The sequence below is a fragment of the Pipistrellus kuhlii genome, unplaced genomic scaffold (genome assembly GCF_014108245.1).
Source record: "Pipistrellus kuhlii isolate mPipKuh1 unplaced genomic scaffold, mPipKuh1.p scaffold_m20_p_10, whole genome shotgun sequence".
Taxonomy (NCBI): Eukaryota; Metazoa; Chordata; class Mammalia; order Chiroptera; family Vespertilionidae; genus Pipistrellus; species Pipistrellus kuhlii.
In genome coordinates, this window is record NW_023425405.1 from 19,206,111 (window position 1) to 19,223,710 (window position 17,600).

The window sequence follows — 17,600 nt, forward strand, 5'->3', positions numbered from 1 at the left end:
TTTTCTCCTATAAAAGTTGAGAGAGAGAGAGAGAGAGAGAGAGAGAGAGAGAGAGAGAGAGAGAGAGAGAGGGAGAGGCTTTGAGCAAGCTTTTTCTCTTTCTGGAGCACACTCATACCTTTCCCCCTCTTTCCCCAGATACGGTCTCTCTTTTTCCTAAGCTCCAAGCTTTCTTTTGCCTCTGTAACTGATTTCCTGAGTCCACACAGGCCCAGGTGGCTCACCTTTCCTTTTCTTTTTAACCTCTGTGACTTTCTAAATAAACTTTCTCTTATAATTTTTTTTAAAAAAAGGTCTGAGTTAGATTGTGTGGGGTCAAATAGCAGCTTTGCCAATGCCCAGTTGGCTAAATCATGAAACTGCTCTGAGATTTCCCCCACATTTTTAAGTTGGTAAAATCAGAGTACTACATCATAGGACTGTGGTGAGATCAAATGAAATACTACCTGTAAAATGCCCTGCGATGTAGTTCCCACACTTGCAACCCCAGCTTATGTAAGGCCGACAGAAGTGTTTTGACAAATAGTGCTGTGTTTAACTGGCTGCTAACATTTAAGTTATGACATTTCATAAAAATTCTGGATTTATAACTTCTCTTAAAAAAAAAATCAGGAGCTCTGTGCTCACTTTGGCAGCACGTATACTAAAATTGGAATGGTACAGATGTTAGCATGGCCCCTCCACAAGGATGACATGAAAAATTGAGAAACGTTCCATATTTTAAAGAGAAAAAAAAAATCAGAAGCTCTGACAACACTGGCATGACACTCGTACTTTGCAACAATGAGATTGTGTTGAGTTGTCTATCTCCTTTGGAGGAGGCGGGAATTCATTGCCTGATTCCATCTATTACCTGCCTGGTCCCAGCTGTAGGTTTGAATGTGTAGCCCTGTACTAGGAATTTAAAGATTTTCTAGAGCTGCAAAATTTAAAAGTTCAGCTAAATTGTCTCTAAGAAACTTTTCAGACTGATTTGGTTTTTGATTGCTGCACAGTAATCAAAACAGTAGGATTATTCCTAAACAACTGACATTTTGTTATCTTTAATGTTTCTTTGGATTGACTGGGTTTCGGTGGGCAATTCTCTGCTCCATATGATGTCGATTTAGATAGTCATTTGGGGGTGCCTCTAGAATGGGACATTTAAGATGTCTCAATCACATAGTGGGTAATTAGTGCTGTCAGTTGAGGCTAAGCTGGGCCAATCTTGAGGCTTTCCCAGCTTGGTAACTAGATAAGAATGTGGAAGTGAAAGTTGCCAGTTTCAAGGCCTGGGATTCCATAGAGGTCCCAGAATGTCATTTCTGCTACATTCTATTGGTCAAAGCTAGTCACAAGACTTGTTAGACTCAAAAGGGGGAGGGATGCATGGGATGGGAAATAAGCATTTCCTCTTCATCTAAGGAGCAACACACACACACACACACACACACCACTTTTGGGAGGGCGGCATCTATGGAGGCTAGTGGCTACATAAGAGCTAATTTTTTAAATATTTTTATTGATATCAGAGAGGAAGGGAGAGGGAGAGAGAGAAACATCAATGAGAATCATTGACTGCCTCCTGTATGGCCCCAACTGGGGATTAAGCCCCAAATCATAGGTGGATGCTCAACTACTGAGCCACACTGACCGGGCAGAGGGTGAGAGGGAACATGATGGTGAGAGATGAAGGTTGAAATAAGGGGTCCAATAGTCTGAACATTGAGAGGCGGTGGGGAGCCACTAAGATTGTAATCAAGTGTTAAACCCGCTGTGTCTCAGAGAAGTGACTTGTCCAAGTCCTACAATTAGGAACAGAATCAGAAAAATGAACTAATAATTCCCAGTTAACCAGCTCCTAATGCACTAAGCAGTAACTCCCCGCGGTCCCGTGTTTACCACTGAACCGCAAATCAGAAGACACGGCGCACATCCGCAGGCGCCACTGGCCCTGCGGAAATGGCCTCAGCCCTTGAACCGGAAGCACAAAGTGACCGCTGCTTACGCCACCTAACGGTCGACCAGAGGCAAAGTCCGTGTGGAGAGCCTTGGCACCGGAAGTGGACGGCTGTTTCCGGTAAGGATCCCAAGGAGCAGAGGCTAAAAGGGCGATTCACGGAGACTCGGCCAGTGTGTCCTGCGTGCTCGGCGCCGCAACGTCGCGAGTCTGCTTCTGCGCAGGCGCGGGGACCACCGCGTGGGGAACGCGTGTGCCCGACCGTGCGCGCGCCCGGTCTCCGTTGGGCGCGGCGGTGCCGTTCGGAGGGTAAAGCCTTTGGAGCTGTAACGCAGCCTTTTGTTCTCTTAACTACAACTCCCAGCATGCCTCGCCCCCCATGTTGCTACTAGGTGCGGTCTACCAGGATAGGTTAAAAGAACGTCAGGGATCATGACGTACCAAAGGGAAAAAAAATTGAATACGTCGTTTCAGGCCATCGTTCACAGAAGCCCCAGTGGCCTAATGGATAAGGCATTGGCCTCCTAAGCCAGGGATTGTGGGTTCGAGTCCCATCTGGGGTGGCGAGGCATTTTTTTTTCTGTTCTCACTTCTTAAGCAATTGTAGTGAAATATGCTAACTTAATTTTACTTTTTATAAATAAGAAATGTACGTGTGGTTTTCCTAGGTGTTGGGTTACTACTAGAGTCAGCATACTCCATTCTCTTTCTCTGATTTGGGGAAGTCAATCCGTTGAATTTCGTTGTCCCCTCTAGAAATAATGTCTGCTCAGCGTGTTCTGTTTCAAATCAACACCCATTCGCGCCAGACTATTTCTCGAGGCTGAAAAGGTCGGTTAAGCTGAGGGGATCTCAAATGGCGCCATCAGGAAAGGGCTTCCTTTTTCCCTCGCCCAGCTCGTCAGTCACTCGGCTTTCCTTTGCTTTTCCCTTAACTCCTTAGGGCGCCGCTCGGCGTTCGATTACTAAGGCTGCGCAGGGGAGGGAAGTGAACCTTCCGCTGTTTTGCAATCGAGGAGAGGAGCCGGGTGGGCTCGACCGTACCATTGAGTGACTGGGCCTGGGGGTGAAGGAGCTACAGGGGCGCTGGGCGGCGCCGGACACCGGGCTCCGAGGACGGGGAAATGGCGGCGCTCGGGCCGCCGGCGCGCACCCTGCGCGGTCTTCTACGGGAGCTGCGCTACATGAACGCAGGCACCGGCCGACCCTACCGCGACACCGCGGCCTATCGGTACCTCGTGCAGGCTTTCCGCGCCCATCGGGTATGGAAGCCCGGACCCGCGTGCTCCGCGCCCCTTCCCCGGGGTGGGCGGGGGAGCCCGGTTCGGGCGGGCGCGGAGAACGCCGGGCCTGAGCGCCTGCCTTTCTGAGGCCGACCCTCCGCCCAGCCCCGGTTCCGGCCAGGAGAGCCGGGCTCTACCTCTCTGGGCTCCGAACCATGGCCTAAGCCCGAGCCTGACCCCGGGCCGCGGGAGGTCAAAGCCACCGGGGAGGAGCCGTCCCCGAGGAATTCATTGGCTGTCTTTTGTGTGAATGAAGGAGAAAGTTGGAGGAAAGAGAAACGAGAAAACAGGGGGGGAAAGAAAGCGTGTATCCGAAACCGGTTTGGCTCAGTGGATAGAGCATCTGTCTGCGGACGGAAGGGTCCCAGGTTCAATTCCGGTCAAGGGCATGTATTGTATATTGGTTGCGGGCGCATCCCCAGTGGGGGGTGTGCAGGGGGCAGCTGATCAATGATTCTCTCACATGATGTTTCTAGCTCTCTATACCCTCTCCCTTCCTCTCTGTAAAAAATCAATTAAAATATGTTAAAAAAAGAAAGAAAGAAAGCGTGTAGGGTCCCTAGCCGCCGCATCTGTCCATTTCGCTGCCCATTCCCTAGTAAAGCTATTCTCAGAAGCAACTTTTGAGGCAGAAAGAGAAGCTATAACAGGACATGAAATATTGGGAGCTTCCTGAAGAGCAGGAACTGTTACTTAGGTTGTATCCCCTTCACCAAACAGATGGTGCCTCGTAAAGGGAATTAGAAACTTGTCATGAAGTGGCACTGTTCGTTAAGACATTAGCGTGATGTATGTCCAGATAGGTTTTGTCCTTCTGTAGCTGATAAATCTGAACATATGGTAAAACGTACTTGAGAAATTCCTTTTTTAAAAAATGTATTTTATTGATTTTTTACAGAGAGGAAGGGAGAGAGATAGCTAGAAACTTCGATGAGAGAGAAACATCGACCAGGTGCCTCCTGCACACCCCCTACCGGGGATGTTCCCACAACCAATGTACATGCCCTTGACCATAATGGAACCTGGGAACTTTCAATCCCCAGACGGACTCTCTACCACTGAGCCAAACCCGCTTCGGTGAGAAATTCCTTTGTTAAATCCTTTTCCTTTTTTTTTTTAAAAATATATTTTATTGATTTTGTACAGAGAGGAAGGGATAGGTTTCGGTGATAGTTTCATTTTTCAAATGGGGCAACGGAGACTCAGGGTCAGCCACCCTTTCAAGGACACGTATAAGAACAACTAAGATGTAGGTTACCTAGTTCCCAAATAAGAGTCCATTAACGCCTTTGAAGTTAGGGGTCTGGCTGGAAGAGAGATTGCAGCCTCAGAAATAATAAATTGGAGAGTCAGTTTTGGCTCTATGGAAGGAAAAATACCGTCCTTTGAACAATGTGGGAAACTGGAGACCACTAACCTAAATATTGAATTTCTGAGCCATGGAAGTTAGAATGCAAAATGTCAGAACTAAAATTTCACTACTTGTTCAAAAGTCTGACAAGAGACTTAGGAACTGACAAGTGAATCATTGATCTGCTGCCTCCTGCTCGTCCCCCACTGTGATCAAACCCAGTGTAAGAGTAGGAGGGACAGGTATGGGAGAGAGAATGACTGATGTGCGAGAGATACATTAACTTAATTGCCTCCTGATAATGCCGGGAATTGAACCTGCAACCCAGGTACAAGCCCTGCCCTGGGAATCAAACTTGGAAACTTTCAGCACCAGGACCAACACTATCCACTGAAACACACTGGCAAGGCATACTGTTAGGTTTTGATTGACCCTTCTCTCCAGGCTCCTTATGATTACGGCCTAAGTCAAAGACAATATTCTCTTGTCCCATGTCAGTGGTCAGCAAGCTCATTAGTCAACAGAGCCAAATATCAACAGTACAACGATTGAAATTTCTTTTAAGAGCCAAATTTTTTAAACTTAAACTTCTTCGAATGCCACTTCTTCAAAATAGACTCGACCAAGCCGTGGTCTTTCTGGAAGAGCCACACTCAAGGGGCCAAAGAACCGCATGTGGCTTGCGAGCAGCAGTTTGCTGACCATGGACCTATACTAACATAGAATTCTTGTTTCAAATCTTATCAATTTAGATTTGTTGATGTTTGACATTGGTGTTAATCTCAAATTTTTAATTATAAAAATTTTTTTTTAATTGATTGCCCTGGCCAGTGTGGCTCCGTTGTTGGAGTGTCAGCCTGTGCACTGGAAGGTCTCGGGTTTAATTCCCAGTCAGGGCAGATAAGGGAGGCAATTGATCAATCAATCTATTTCACGTTGTTTCTCCCACTCTAAAATTAAAAAAAAAATTAATTTTATTAAAGGGGATGAATTTTGCCTTTTTGAGCAGCTTATGAGTGGATTTTCCCGTATGTGATCTGCGGATCTTAAGCCACACTCTAGATATTTAAATAAAGGTTAAAGAAAGGGGATTCTGTAGGCAGTGGTGCCAGAGATTAATGGACACTGGACAGGGCTCCTTGAGTCCTTAGAGGCTATGCACACATCTCCATGTCTTCCTTCCTGCCCCTTTCTCACACCCTCAGACTATTCAAGTAAAAGACAGTGGAATAATTTCCTTCATCTGGAAATTATGATGAAGAAGAAACAGGGTTTAGAGAACTTCAGAATGGCTATGCAGTCTTCAGCTCCTTAAGGTCATCAGAATCCAGATTTTTCAGGTGGATAAGTAAATTGTGAGAGTGAGTACAAGTAATATGAAAATGTACGTGTGGTTTTTTTAAAAAATATATATTTTATTGATTTTTTACAGAGAGAAAGAGAGAGGGATAGTGAGCTAGAAACATCAATGAGAGAGAATCATGGATCAGCTGCCTCCTGCACACCCCCCACTGGGGATGTGCCCGCAACCAAGGTACATGCCCTTGACCGGAATCGAACCTGGGACCTTTCAGTCCACAGGCCGACGCTCTATCCACTGAGCCAAACTGGTTTTGGCAAAAATGTACATGTTTTATATGTAAAACTATTTTGTTACTATTGAGGACATAGCTGTTTTGCAGACAAAATAAATTTTAAGATTTTATTGAAATGAAAGGCATATTCCACATTAACCAAAATCCAGTCATGAGAAGCAGCCCTTCATTGGTTTGAAGGGGAACACATTCTACATTATATTTCTGAAGTGATATTAATGATCAGTGACATGATTATAATTACCCACCTCTGCCATTAACCAATCACCCAGCCTCTCTGGGCTTTAGTTTTCTTATTTGTAAAATGAGAGAATTGAAGCTAGATGACTTTCTTCTAAAATGTGCAGTCACTCAGTGAAACTTTGTAAAACTCTTTTTTTTCTTCCCACCTTTAAAAAAAATTTTTATTTGTTGATTTTAGAGAGAGAGAAGTCAATGTGTTTTTCCACTTATTTATGTAGTCATTGCTTCTTGCATATGTCCTGATGGTATGGAACCCAACACCTTAACATATTGGGAGGATGCTCTAACCAACTGAGCCACCTGGTGTAAAACTTGTCAGTGAACTGGAGGTCAGCTTTCCTAAAAATCAACAATTATAGAGTTCCTCTGTATATTTATTAAGTATACACAAATACATGTTTCTATTTCCTCTCTGTAATTTTCTTTCATTCTAGAGAATGTTTATTATATCTTACTCTTTGGCCTTTAGCTGGGCTGTTGATAAAGTATCTGTCTTTGCTACTTCTCTAGGTCACCAGTGAGAAGCTGTGCAGAGCCCAACATGAGCTCCATTTCCAAGCTGCCACCTATCTCTGCCTCCTTCGTAGCGTGCGTGAACATGTGGCCCTTCATCAGGAATTTCATGGCAAGGGTGAGCGCTCAGTGGAGGAGGCAGCTGACTTGGTGGGTCTCAAGTTGCCCCATCAGCCCGGAGGGAAGGGCTGGGAGCCATGAAAATGGAGAGATTCCTTGGATGCTGCCTTCATACAAGAATTTAATTATTTATATTGATATGTATTTATCATTAAATTTTATTTAAAGTTTAGGGGTTTTCTCTGTAATTTTGTTGTCCAAGTGTTGTTGTTTTTTTTTTGCAGTCTTTTTTATTTAAGAAAAACAATTTTAAATATAATAATGTTACATGCAATAAATCTTAATGTTTTAAGAAAACGATCTTTAATATTACATGCAATAAGCACTACTTCAAGATAAACGATTTAAAATATGTTACATGCAGCCAAGACCGGTTTGGCTCAATGGATAGAGCGTTGGCTTGAGGACTGAAAGATCCCGGGTTCGATTCCGGTCAAGGGCATGTACCTTGGTTGCGGGCATATCCCCAGTAGGGGGTGTGCAAGAGGCAGCTGATCGATGTCTATCTCTCATCGATGTTTCTAACTCTATCTCTCTCCCTTCCTCTCTGTACAAAATCAATAAAATATATTAAAAAATAAATAAATAAATAAAATATGTTACATGCAATAAACACAAATTATTCAAGAAAAATGATCTTACATAATATATTACATGCAATAAACATTAATATTTCAAGAATAAAAGGATTTTAAGTTTAATAACATCACCAACACTGTACTATGTGTTGGTATGTTTTTGTATACCATACTATGTTAGTTATGGTATCACAAAAGTTGTAGGAAATATTAAAAACTGGAAATAACAGGATTAATTCTATTCTAGACTATTCCCCCCATTTTTTTAAATTGTTTGTTTAAAGTATTACATGAGTCTCCTTTTCCCCCCATTGACCTCTCACCACCACCTCCCCTAAGCTCAAGCCCTTACCCCCCTACTGTCTGTATTGATTGGTTTTGCTCATATGCATGAATACAAGTCCTTTTGTTGATCTCTTACCCATGACTCCCCTTCCCCCCACCTTCCCTCATATGTTATACAGTCTGTTGGATGTTTCTGGTTATATTTTTGTTCATCGTTTTATGTTGTTCATTATATTCCACTAATGAGTGAAATTGTATTATATTTATTTTTCTCCAACTTGCTTATTTCACTTAGCATGATTCTTTTAAAGTCTATTTTGTCAGATATACATATTGCTACTCTACATGGAAATTTTTTTTCCATCTTTTCATCTTGTGTCTTGTTTTGAGGTGGGTCTCTTTTAGATAGCATATAATTGGGTTATGTTTTTGTATCCATTCAGCTATCCTACACCTTTTGATTAGAACATTTAATCCATTACATTTAGAGTTATTATTTTTTAAATATATTTTATTGATCTTTTACAGAGAAGAAGGGAGAGGTTTAGAGAGTCAGAAATATCCATGAGAGAGAAACATCCATCAGCTGCTGCTTGCACACTGCCTACTGGGGATGTGCCTGCAACCAAGGTACATGCCCTCGACCAGAATCAAACCTGGGACTCTTGAGTCTGCAGGCCGATGTAGAGTTATTATTGAGAGGTACTTATTTATATCAATTTTAATTCTGTATGGCTAGATTTCTCTCTGTTTCTTCTTCTCAGCAATCTTTTACAGCAATCCCTTTAGCATTTCTTGTAATGCTGACTTGGTAGTGATGAACTTCTTTAGCTTTTTTCTATCTGGGAAGCTCTTTATTTGACCATCTATTTTGAATGCTAGTCTGGCTGGATATAGTCATCTCGGTCTCAAATCCTTGTTTTCCATTACCTTGAGTACTTCATGCCATTCCCTCTGGCCTGTAGAGTTTCTGGTGAAATATCAGGTGTCAGCCTTATGGAAACTTCTTTGTATGTAACAGTTTTCTCTTGCTGCCTTTAAGATTCTCTGTCTTTAATTTTTTGCATTTTAATTATTATGTGTTTGGATGTGGGTCTGTTTGGGTTCTTGTTTGGGGTTCTCTGTGCCTCCTATGCTTTTGTGACTTTTTCCTTTACCAGGTTAGGGAAGTTTTCTACCATTCTTTCTTCAAACACCCTCTATTCCTGTCTTTCTGCCTCTTCTGCTAAAGGGATTGTTACATTGCACATTGTCCCACAGCTCCCGTAAAGCTGTCTGCCTGTTTTTTTTTAATTATTTTTTTTGTTTGTTTCTCTAATTGAGTGATCTTTTCAACTCTGTCTTCTAATTCACTAATTCAATCCTCAGCTTCCCCTAATTTGCGGTGTATTTCTTCCAGTATGTTTTTTATTTGTGTTATATAATTCTTTATCTCAGACTGTTCTTTTTTCATAGTTACTATATCTTTTTTCATACTGTTGGGCATTTTTAGCATCATTCCTCTGAACTTTCTTTCAGATAAATTTCTTATCTCTGCTTCATTTATCTCTTCTGGAGAATTCGCTAGTTCTTTCATTTGATCGTTGTTTCTTTGTTTCCTCATTTTATTTATTTATTATTATTATTTTTTTAATTCAATCTTTATTGTTCGTATTATTACAAAGGTTCCTCATTTCTTCCCCCCTCCACCAGGTTCCCACCCCACCCTCCGCCCCCTCCCCATCCCCCATTGTCCTCATCCATAGGTGCACAGTTTATGTTCAGTCTCTTCCTCCCTCCCTTTCCCCGATAGTAAATCCCTTTTCAGATAGTAAATCTGTTACTTAGCATTTTCTCATATCAATAATACCTCCACATGCCCAATGATACACTTCACACAAAAAACATTTCCAAATAGGTCAACCAGCCTCATCCAGGCCCCACCCAAGGCACTCACAGATCAACACCCCAGCGCTATACTAACTCAACACATCCAGCCTGGCAGCCGCTGCTCCGGGCCTGGCCACACCAGACCCGGCTGCTTCGGGCCTGGCCGCTCCCAGCCTGGCAGCCGCTGCTCCGGGCCTGGCCACACCAGACCCGGCTGCTCTGGGCCTGGCCGCTCCCAGCCTGCCAGTTGCTGCTCCGGGCCTGGACGCTCCCAGCCTGGCAGCCGCTGCTCCGGGCCTGGCCGCACAAGACCCCGCTGCTCCGGGTCTAGCCGCTCCCAGCCTGGCAGTTGCTGCTCCGGGCCTGGCCGCACCCAGCCTGGCAGCCGCTGCTCCGGGCCTGGCCGCTCCCAGCCTGGCAGCCGCTGCTCCAGGCCTGGCCACACCAGACCCGGCTGCTCCGGGCCTGGCCGCTCCCAGCCTGGCAGCCGCTGCTCCGGGCCTGACCGCTCCCAGCCTGGCAGCCGCTGCTCCGGGCCTGGCCGCTCCCAGCCTGGCAGCCGCTGCTCCGGGCCTGGCCACTCCCAGCCTGGCAGCCGCTGCTCCGGGCCTGGCCGCTCCCAGCCTGGCAGCTGCTGCTCCAGGCCTGGCCGCATTCAACCCGGCTGCTCTTGGCCCGGCTGCTCCTGGCCCGGCTGCTCCGGGCCCAGCCTCTCCGAGCCTGGCCGCTCCCGGCCTGGATGCTCTGGGCTTGGCTACTTCAACTGGACGACCAGAGCGTTTTTCATCTTTGAGTGAAAAATCACCAGAACGAAATTTGGCAAACCAATTTTGACACTGCCGTTCTTTTAAGGCTTCGTCACCATAAACAGCACATAACTTTTTATGAGCTTGCGATGCGTTTTTCCCTTTGCGGAAATAAAAAAGCAAAATATGACGAAAATGTTCCTTTTGATTTTCCATTTTTCAACAAACGCCAAACGAAAACTACAAAACAGATCAAAAAACTTTTTTTACTGATTAACAGCTGAATAGCCAACTATCAAATAACAAAATGTGTTTTACATTTGTACTACGTCTGCAAACCTAAAAATTCAACTGAAGCCGTGTGTGTGAAACCCGCAATTACTTAGTTGCCGACCCTGCTAAGTTCTAGACCTGTATGTTCCGCTGTCCAGGAGACAATACCATAGATACCTCAAAGGCATTTCAAATTCAATGCATTCTAACTGGAACCATATCATCTTCACCTTTAAGTCTTCTGCTATTATCAGTTTATGGACACTTTCACTCATTCAAGTCAGAAATCTAAGTTCTTCTAGACTGCTGTCTTTCACATCCTCAGTTAAGTAATCATTAATTAGATTCTACCTCCTAAGAATCCTTTTTTTTTTTTAATATATTTTATTGATTTTTTTTTTACAGAGAGGAAGGGAGAGAGATAGAGAGCCAGAAACGTCGATGAAAGAGAAACATCGACCAGCCGCCTCCTGCACATCCCCCACCAGGGATGTGCCCGCAGCCAATGTAGATGCCCTTGACCGGAATCGAATCTGGGCCTTTCAGTCCGCAGACCAACGCTCTACCACTGAGCCAAACCAGTTTCGGCAAGTTCTTAAATCTCTATTACTACACTAGTCCAGACTTCATTTCTTTTATCTCTTCTCTGACCAATGCCTTAACTCCAACTTGCTCTCCTCAAACAGTCGCATATTCCATTATACACAGATCTAATATTACCACTTTGGCTTACAACCCTTCAAAGTTAAACTTATCAAGGGCCTCCAGGATCTGGCCATTGCCAAATCTCTTCAGGCTTATTTCTACTCTCCTTATATTTGACAGGATAGCCATATTGAAATTCAGTTTTAGGAGCTGTGGTCTTTCAACATTTTGCTGCTCCTTATTCATGGAAAGCTCTTTTCCTCTAATCATACCCCTCTTTCTCTAGCTAATTCCTATTCATTCTTCAAATCTCACCTTAAATTTTGCTTTCTCTTTTTCTTCCTTCAACAAGTACTTTTGAATGCTATGTGTTTGACACTGGGTTAGTTATCCTTCTCTTAAAAAATGAAAGTGTCCTTTTTCAAGCAGCAGGTTTGTATATGCTAATTGCTTTTAATTCCTCTGTCTTCATTTATTTTTAACTTCTTTATTAATTAAGGTGTCACATGTGTATCCTTATTCCTCCATTACCCCCCTCTCCCCTACTCATGCCCTCATGCCCCCCCCCCCCCCCCATTGTATGTGTCCATTGGTTAGGCTTATATGCATGCATACAAGTCCTTTGGTTGATCTCTCCTAATTCCTCTGTCTTTAATAGACTAGCTCTCAGTTCAGGTTTGACTCTTGTTATTTCTCCTCTCCATATACTTCAGATGTTTATGCATTTTGACTAGACCATTCCCTGGCTTTATGGTATAAAGTTATTGGTACTTTGCTTGTCCCTTGTCTGGATAAATGTTAGGGGTAAAAATACAAACCTGATGATAAGAATAAAAGGTTCCCATACTACAATAGGATTATGGGGGGCAGGGAGAGAGAGAATTTGTAGTTTTGAACTAAAGATGAGCCAATCTCTAAGTTTTTTATTCACCCAACTAAAAGATACTTTATTTACATAGAATTTGATGTTTAAATCTACATTTAAATTAACAGGAACAGTGTTTATAAGATTTGATAGTAGGTATGTACTGGTGCCCCAGAAGAACTACAAAGAGGAAGGCAGAGGAGTAGAGAGAAACATTGGCCACCCTTCACTGGAGATCGAGCCCACAACCTGACATGCACCCTGACTGGGACTCCATCCAGCGACCTCTTGGTTATGGGTTGATGTTCAACCACTGAGCCACACCAACCAAACAGAAGAACTGCAATATTAAATTACTACATAGCCATTTATGATATATTATATTTCCTTTATAAATTACAATAAAATGAAGAATTGTCTGCCAGAAGCCAGTTCCAGCATGTCATAATTGCAAGAGTTTCATCAAAAGGTTGATGGAACTTGGGGACTCAACACGGGCTGAGTCACATGTTATTGCCTGCTGGAATGGCTAAAGGTATTATAATGGCCAAACCTGAAAAAGATTGTTTACTGCCAGATAGCTCAGGGCTTCTTAATCTACACGTTATTTCCTCTTACTGGCCAAACAGCTGAACAGCCATAGGCTATTACCCAATCTGACAATGCTTCTGTAAGAAACCCTATCCTTTGAAGTGTATATCTCTACCTTGCCTTAGGACAATTTGTGTTAATAAAAAGCAAGAGGTCCTGAGACAAGGAGAACTTAGCTCCTTCAGCTAGGCTTCTCCGACCCCCAATGCCTTTCAAAATTATCTTTCATCTCTGGACTCTTACTTCAGTTATGCATGGCCTTTCTCCAGGTTGCTGAACCTTTCTTAATGCCAGAAAAAGAACCCTGGCAACTGTCTGCTCTAGATGCCTAGCAAAATAAATATTAGCCAAAACCAGTTTGGCTCAGTGGATAGAGCATTGGCCTGTGGCCTAAAGGGTCCCAGGTTTTATTCCGGTCAAGGGCATGTACCTGGGTTGTGGGCACATCCCCAGTAGGAAATGTACAAGAGGCACCTGATTGATGTTTCTCTCTCATCGATGTTTCTAACTATCTCCACTCCCTACCTCTCTGTAAATAATCAATAAAATATATTTAAAATAAAAAAACAATAAAAATTCTAGAATTAAAGAATTCAATTGATGGATTTAATAGCAGTTCAGACATAGCAAAAAGGATATTAATTTAGAGAGTCTAACAGTTCAATGAATTTCAAGCACAATGAATAAAAATAAATTCACACCCAGATACATCACAGTAAATTGCAGAAAACCAAAGGCAAAAAGAACAAAATTGGAAAGCAGCAAACTAACAAAGAGTAACAGACTGATAGCTGATTTCCTAGGGCACGTGTCAAACACAAGGCCCGCGGGCCAAATCCGTCCCGCCAGGCCTTGCAATGTGGCCTGCACCGCGCTGTCATCACTGCACTCCGCTGCGTTTCCATCACAATGACAGTTTATGACTGTTCAGTAAACCATTCGGCCTGCGATTTAGGCTGGATTTTAGATTTTGGCCCCTTCTCTGATTGAGTTCGACACCCCTATCTTAGGGGGAATGGAAGGTAAAAGGCAGCAGGAAACATAGAATCTATGTACCAAAAGAAAGTAACTTCCAACCCAAAATCCTATACCCAATACAAATATTCACCTGGAATTAAAGTTTCTCACAGGCAAGCACAAAAGCAAATAAGCAAGATAGGCAAACTTTGTAAAGAGCCAGATAGTAAATATTTTAGTCTTGCAGACCATGGTTTTTGTTACAACCACTCAACTATGCCTTTGTAGAGCAAAAGAAACCACAGACAACAGCAAATGAATGAGTCTGGCAGTATTCCAATGAAAGTATTCACAAAAATAGATAGTGGGCTAGATTTGGCCTGTGGACTATAGATTGCTGATTCCTGTCCCAAAGTTTAAAATAAACTTCAGATAAAACAGAACTGATCCCAAGGCAGAGATTCCAGAAGGAATGAAGAGCAAAGAAAGGTAAATAAACATCAATTATATGAAACTTGGTTTAAAAAAAAAAACAAAAACAGCCAAAACCGGTTTGGCTCAGTGGATGGAGCGCCGGCCTGCAGACTGAAGGGTCCCGGGTTCGATTCCGGTCAAGGGCATGTACCTTGGTTGTGGGCACATCCCCAGTAGGGGGTGTGCAAGAGACAGCTGATCGATGATTCTCTCTCATTGATGTTTCTAACTCTCTATCCCTCTCTCTTAAATAACAAAAAAAAACAAAAAAACAAACATACAAAAAAAAGAAATATAAAACACATAAGAGCATATAACAAGTTAAATGTAGCTATTTTTCTAGGTTCCTTGTGTTATCTATGTAAAGGTATGATGAAATTAGTCTTTGATACATTAAAGATGCCTGTCATAACTTCCAGGGTAACCATCACTAATGAAACAGAAAAATGCTAATTAACCATACCTTCAGTATGCCCACAGCCAATTAGAGTGAGAAGGCAAATTAAACCAATAAAGATGGCGGTTAATTTGCATACGCTGAGGGAAGGAGGAGTGAAGACTGAAGACAGCGTAGAAGGAAGATGAGAGAAAGGGGAAAGCAGGGCGGCTGCCAGAGGGAAAGCGCGGGCGGGGTGGGCGAGGTGGGTGAGGCTGTGGTGGCAGTGGTGGCCACTTGCAGGAATCTTCCTGCAACAGGCCCCTAGTTAAAAGAATAAAGATGGCCTTAGCTGGTTTGACTCGGTGGATAGAACGTTGTTGGCCTCTGGACTGAAGGGTCCCGAGTTTGATTCCCATCTAGGGCACATACCTGGGTTTCGGACTTGATGCGCAGTAAGGGGCATGCAGAAGGCAGCCAATCAATGGTTCTCCCTCATCATTGATGTTTTTTTAAAAAATATATATTTTTATTGATTTTTTACAGAGAGGAAGAGAGAGGGATAGGGAGTTAGAAACATCGATGAAAGAAAATCATCGATCAGCTGCCTCTTGGCACATCCCCTACTGGGGACGTGCCCACAACCAAGGTACATATCCTTGACCGGAATCGAACTTGGGACCCTTGAGTCTGCAGGCCGATGCTCTATCCACTGAGCCAAACGGTTTTGGCATCATTGATGCTTTTATCTCTCACCTCTCTGAAATGAATAAAAATATTAAAAATAAATAAATAGAAACGGAATAAAACTTCTAAACTACCAGAAAGGGAAACAATGGAATGATTAAAAGATAAGCAAGAAAGGAGAGAAAAATAAAGCATAAAACATTCAGACAACTAGATAAAATAAGCTTTAAACCCAAAATATGAATAATTGCATGAATATGATTAAATGCTTCAATTAAAAGCCAGGAAGATCATATTAAAAATGAACAAAACTAAACCGAGCCAATTTAGCTCAGTGGATAAAGCATTGGCCTGCGGACTGAAAGGTCCCAGGTTTGATTCCAGTCAAGGGCACATGCCTGGGTTGTAGGCTCGATCCCCAGTGGGCATGCAGGAGGCAGCCAATCAATGTTTCTCTCTCATCATTGATGTTTCTATCTCCTTCCTTCCTCTCTGAAATCAATAAAAATTTATTTTTTTTAAAAAGAAGAAAAATAGATGATGTTCATAAGAGATGTAAATAACCAGAAAAGTAGAAAGACAAAGACTAAAATGTCTTCACTAACATAAGTATTCAACATTTTAGTGTTCCCTCCTGAGCTTATCTATATCTATATCTATATATCTACAATATATCTATATCTATATCTATATCTATATCTATATCTATATCTATATCTATATCTATATCTATATCTATATCTATATATCTAAAAGCCTAAGCCACTGAGCAACTGGTTGACCTGTTGCTATGATGCGTACTGACCACCATGGGGCAGAAGCTCAATGCAGGAGCTGTCCCCTGGTGGTCAGTGCACTCCCCCAGCAGGAGCACTGCTCAGCTGACCAAGAGAAGCCAGATACAAGGCTCACTGCAGGTGAGTGCTGCTGCAGCAGCACAAGCCTCTCCTGATCATCAATTGGGACTCACCTGGCTAGGATGAGCGGGAGTGGCAGGCAGGAGGGGCAGGCTTCATTGGACTGCGAGTTTCGGCCTGATCCGCAGCCTGTCCTGCAGGGATTGGGCTGAAACTGGCAGTCAGACATTCCCTGAAGGGTCCTGGATTGCAAGAGGTCGCAGGCCAGGCTGAGGGACACCCCTTTTTCCCCTTGTACAAATCCATGTACCTGGCCTCTAGTAACATATATAATAGTGCATCCCTATTATGTATAAGGATATTAATTTGAACATTTTTCTTTCATTGTAAATAGTTTTCAAAGAATGACATTCCTAGTACTTGGAGTTGTTTGAATTTTGAGTTACCTAAATAACTGAATGGAAAAACTATTTTGTCAGTTACTGAAGGAAATGTGATTCTAAAATTATTGGCCTATTGTCAGAAATATATTTTATTTTAACTCTATTAATGATAACACAAGCATTATATGCAAATGCATATAACCCCAATCATATAATTGAAATGAAGTAATTCTTTTAACCTCGTTTTGTAGGCAAACTTTATAAACTTTTGCTTTACATTTCTCTCTTCCTCCTGCTTTTTCATTTATTTAAGCTGGAATTGTAAATCATATATATGCTTAATAAATAATCTACTACTTATAAAAAATAAAATAAAAAAAATAAAATTATTGGCCTAATATGTATTTTAAAAGATCCAGGAACTATGATTGCTATTTCATGTTAATTTTGTTGTTGTTAATCCTCACCCACGAACATTTTCCCGTTGATTTTTAGAGAGTGGAAGGGAGGGGGAGAAACAGAAACACCAATGTGAGAGAAACTGGTTGCCTCCCACATGAACTCGACTGGACTGGGGATCAAACAGGCAACTGAGGTATGTGCCCTTGATCGGAATCTAACCCATGACCCTATCCACTGAGCAAAACTGGCTAGGGCTATTTCATGTCACTTTTTTTGTTGATCATCCTAATAAAACTTGAGTTCCAAAGCAATGCATTTGAAATTTTAATGAAACAAAAATTTTTACCATTATTTCCTTTCAAAGTATCTAGAAGTACCTATGTCTCATCTTAAGGATTCCTATCTAACAAAGAAGGAATATGCAAATTGACCATCACATCATAACAAGATGGCTGTGCCCACAGCAGAGGCAGGGATTCTGTAACACAAGATGGCTATGCCCATGGCAGAGGCTGAGTTCCCATAACAAGCCTTAATGAGCAATCAGCAGAGACTTGAGCCTGCATGG

The 17,600-nt window shown here is 42.7% G+C and overlaps 1 protein-coding gene and 2 non-coding genes across 3 annotated transcripts; all 3 read left to right on the forward strand.

Annotated features, from left to right (window-relative positions):
• Positions 1-619: 619 nt before the first annotated feature.
• On the forward strand, positions 620-723 carry LOC118714673. Its single transcript, XR_004986664.1, has one exon. It is a non-coding gene; the product is annotated as a U6 spliceosomal RNA (small nuclear RNA).
• Positions 724-2,429: 1,706 nt separating this feature from the next.
• Positions 2,430-2,502, forward strand: TRNAR-CCU. The gene has a single exon. It is a non-coding gene; the product is annotated as a tRNA-Arg (tRNA).
• A 435-nt stretch (positions 2,503-2,937) lies between these two features.
• On the forward strand, positions 2,938-7,216 carry FMC1 (formation of mitochondrial complex V assembly factor 1 homolog). Its single transcript, XM_036428488.2, has 2 exons — positions 2,938-3,201; positions 6,922-7,216. Exons 1-2 carry the CDS (start codon positions 3,064-3,066, stop codon positions 7,123-7,125), a joined length of 342 nt encoding a protein of 113 aa, XP_036284381.1. The 5' UTR covers positions 2,938-3,063; the 3' UTR covers positions 7,126-7,216.
• The last annotated feature ends 10,384 nt before the right edge of the window (positions 7,217-17,600 follow it).